Here is a 3,959-nt window from a genome sequence, read left to right on the forward strand (position 1 = left end):
CCCCTCGAGATGTGTAATGAGCGCCCTCCAAACTCGAACAGAGAACAGGCAAGACAACGAAAACGAAAACAAAGATTGCGCCTGCCGCTTTCCGCCGCGGCGTCCTTGGAGCCCAAGCAAGGTTATGGGTGAAGAAACCGGGCCGACAAGTCAGGCGCTCACGAATTTATTTAGTTTCTCCTTGCCGCAGACTTCATCCACAGGCTTTAAAAGCAAGAAATGACGTGCGCCGCCCCTCTACATACAGGCCGCCGACGAGGCTGAGTGTGAAGAGAGCGGGACATCAAAACTTTTTTTTTAAAGTAACAAGTAACAAGTAACAGAAAAAACCTTCACCCACAACCGCAGCTGACGCGGGCACCAGCAGAAGTGGTCCCCGCCTCTGCCACGACGGTCACGTGCCGACTGGCGGGCGTAGTTGCACTAATCGGCTTTTTCGACGCTTTACTTATTTGTATTCGTTTTCATTACGGTGTTTATCCTATTAGTCTCCGGTTATTTTCCATTCCGCACCCCCGGCGCGCCCCTTGAATGCGTTTTAAATGAATACGTCTTCTACTACCCCCTGCTGCCTTTATTAGCCTCTACGTGGCGGTTATTCTCCGTCACTGCGGTGCGTCTCCACCCGCAGCGCGGCAGTGAGGGAGGCAACAGCGGCGGCGCGGGAAAAAAAAGCCCCGGACGCAGAAGCCCCCTCGCACACACATACACACACACACGCGCCGGCGCCATTAGGCGGGGACAAAAAAAAAACAGCGAAATCAGGGAAAATATAGAGAGCGGGGGAAAATGTGAGTGAGGGGTTTAAAAAAGGGCCGTCTGGTAACGTCGCTACGGCTGCGAGAGTTGTTCTCCTTCAGCCAGCTCGGTCGGCCGCGCTTCGAGCTCATCCTTCTCAGATTGCTGCTGGGCAGCCGCAGCCGCCTGTTCGGCCAGCTTCGCCTGGGTGAAGCGCGAAAATCGCAGGTGCACCACCACGGCGGCGAGCGTGGCGACAAGATTGACGGCCATCAGGACAAACATCTGCTTCCGCACACACGAAGGGGCGTTGCATGATGGGAACTCGCCACGCTTGCGCCCCTCCGCATCGTACATCCCTCCAAACAGAAAGCGGTTGAGCGCAATCGACGCAACAGCAGCGGAGGTGCGCAATAAGCTGTAGTGCTTGCCAATGTCACGGGCGTACATCATCCGGGTAACAATGACGCCCACGCCCCAGCCAATGCCGTTGCCGAAGGATCCAAGCAAAAACGGCAGCAGCAACGCGCCCGCAGGCACCACCCCAAAGAGGAGGTACGCCAGCGCAAACAGCAGGGGAGCCACGGGAAGCGCAATAGTCGTCAAAATGTTTGTCTTGCCTGAACGATTCCACTCGGTCAGCTTCGTGTCGAAGTATCCCACAGAGATGCGCCCAACAGCGGTGCCCACAGAAATGATGGCGATGTAAAGCGTCAGAGTTCGGCTGTTGTACTCGCCGTAGTTCGTGCTGCGACTGATCTGGGCGGCGTTCATCTGCATCACGGGGCCGGTTCCCCACATGCCAAAGCACGCGAACCACATTGCCCACAGGTGGAAGGAGAGCAGGTGGGCCCAGAAGGAGCCCTGGTACTGCGGCCACACCTTCGCTGGCGGCTTGCTTTGAGCAGGGGCGTCGCTCCCCTCCGCATCATCCGCACGCGCGGCTTCGTTTGGCTGCTGCGGCATCGGCTCCGCGTCCGCCTCGCCAATGCCCGGCATATGCGTTGCACGCACGGGGGTGTAGCGGCCCAGGAACTGGAACGGCATCGCCATCGCAGAGAACGACGCCATCAGCAGCAGCGCCACAATCGAGATCGCCAAGTACCCCGCGTGGGACGTCTTCACGTACGCCGTCGCAATCGACTGCGTGGCGGAAAAGATCAGCATAGCGACGACAAGCACAAACCCGATCTTCAGGCGCCGCGATGGGGCACGCTGGCTCATGTAGAGTTCAAGCGTCTTCTCCCGCTCCGCGGCCTCCTCGGCGCTCAGACGGCTCTTTCTCCACGCGGACGGAAAGTACACCGGCAGCCGCGTGCAGTAGGAGCCGAGACAGGCGCAGAAAATAATCTGCACCCCAACAAAGTACGCGTAGCCGGAGTAGTGGTTGTCCTCCGAGCGATGCGAGTCAGCCGCCCTGAACCAGCCGTTGAAGTACGCCATCAGCACCGCGGTGCCAAGCCCGTTGAAGGTCTTCATGATCAGCACCACGTAGCCGCGGTCCAAGGGGAACTGCACCATCAGCGTCATCATGGAGCAAACGTCCATCACCGGAAGGCCAAGGTGGGTGATTCCCTGGTAAAGGGAAAACAGCGCCACGCTCGAGGTTTTTATCTTGTCGTCAAAGGTCAGTCCAAACAGAATAAAACCCAGGCCTCCAAGGAGACCGGCGAACGGAAGCACAGCCGTGGGGCCCACGGAGTCAAAGAACATTCCAGCATGAAAGCTGAGGAAGTTAACAACGTTGCCGACGGTGCTGATTGTCGTGATGTCGCTTTGCGAATACCCGTACTTCGTCTTCAGATGATCCGTGAAGAGGCTGAACCCGTACGTGGAAGAAAAACCGAGCCCAACGTACACGCCGGCCATCAGCATCCGCATGCGGAACAAATCATCCACCTGCCGCACCATGTTTCTCCTTTTTCTTCGCCTTCGCTTTTGCGTTCTACGGCGGGCAAGAGAGGGGGGAGGGGGCGCGAATTCAGAAGAGCAAAGCGGGGGAGCCACGCGCATGCACCGGGGCCACGCATCGCGTGCCGTCGTGCTGGCAAAGTCAATTATTACGTTTTCTCATGCGGGTGAGCGCACGCAGCTGTCCCCGGGGGTGAGGGGGAGACACGCCCATTTCTTTCCACGCCCACGTCGTCGTTCAAAGGCGAAGATGTTAGATGCCCCCCCTTCCCCCCTCCCCCGGGCCTGGGCGCCGCCGGCTTGCAGGTTGGCGCACCAGCTTCAGGAGGCAAGAGGGGGGCACAGGCACAAAAATGAGCACCGCAATGGGCGGAATTCCCTCACGCGGGCGGGGCAACAAACGCGAGGAGTATCCGCCTGGCGTCGGCCCCCCGCAGCGGGAAAGAGCAAAACAGGGCGACCGCAGTTCGGCCCGGCGGATGCACCTTCGCACCCCGGAAGGGGCCCACCAAACACCCACACGCCAGCAAGGCGGCTGGCCCGCAGACCAACCCACGACAACTGGGCTCCCACCGTGAGCGCAGAAAGTGGCCGTCGTTAGGGCCACGCGACGCACCATCCGCGCGGAGATGCCCTGTGACCGCACGTGTGCTCAAGGCGTGCCGATTTCGTGGACTTCAAAAATAACACACAAAATACTGCTTCCAGTTGCCGCGCCAAGGCGCACTGCCCTCCCTGCAAAGGCGTCACCCCGCGACGAGGCAGTGTCCTTGCAGGCACCAATGCGTTGGGGCAAACCCTCTGCGAATGCCAGCAAGGCAGGCAAAACGGCCCGTGCTTCCGCCTGCATGAGAGAAGGGTTGGGGGGCACCGCAGCGGTTCCCTGGCCCACCTCGACGCCTGCAGCAGCCGGAAGCGGCAGCGCGCAACAGTCGTGTAAAGCCACATCCGCGACGAGGCAAGTCGCCGGGTGCCCAGGATTTTTTAATGGCGCTCCGCTCACTTCCAGAGGAATCCTGCGAGCGCCGCGAAGCCACAACTGACGGGTGCCAGGAAAAAAAAGGAAATCAGGATCGCCCGAGGAGACCCACCCAACAGAAAAGCGGACATGCGCCGGCGCACCGGCACGAAAAAGAAAATGAAACTGCGTCCTCAAGCGAATTTCCAAAAATGCCGCGGCGCATAGTCAGTTGGCGGCGGCAACCTCCATCGCAAGCACCGTCCAGGGGCGCCGAGGAGGCGAACGGAGCAGAGAACGGACAGAGACAACAGCACTCAATACGCCGCTGAGTGCAAAAAAAAAAAGAAAT

At 59.4% G+C, this 3,959-nt stretch overlaps 2 protein-coding genes across 2 annotated transcripts, besides 2 other annotated features; both read right to left on the minus strand.

Moving 5' to 3' along the window:
• Positions 1-698: 698 nt before the first annotated feature.
• Positions 699-719: a microsatellite.
• A 112-nt stretch (positions 720-831) lies between these two features.
• On the minus strand, positions 832-2,649 carry Tco025E_06798 (pyruvate transporter 0; the record flags this gene model as incomplete). The annotated part of the gene is made up of 1 exon (XM_029373666.1): positions 832-2,649. The coding sequence occupies one exon, from the start codon at positions 2,647-2,649 to the stop codon at positions 832-834; it is 1,818 nt and encodes a 605-aa protein (XP_029226311.1).
• A 253-nt stretch (positions 2,650-2,902) lies between these two features.
• On the minus strand, positions 2,903-3,268 carry Tco025E_06799 (uncharacterized protein; the record flags this gene model as incomplete). The annotated part of the gene is made up of 1 exon (XM_029373667.1): positions 2,903-3,268. One exon carries the CDS (start codon positions 3,266-3,268, stop codon positions 2,903-2,905), a length of 366 nt encoding a protein of 121 aa, XP_029226312.1.
• Positions 3,269-3,943: 675 nt separating this feature from the next.
• Positions 3,944-3,959: part of a microsatellite that runs on past the window's edge.

The sequence above is a fragment of the Trypanosoma conorhini genome (genome assembly GCF_003719485.1).
Source record: "Trypanosoma conorhini strain 025E chromosome Unknown Tco_14.4_contig_00479, whole genome shotgun sequence".
Lineage (NCBI taxonomy): Eukaryota > Euglenozoa > Kinetoplastea > Trypanosomatida > Trypanosomatidae > Trypanosoma > Trypanosoma conorhini.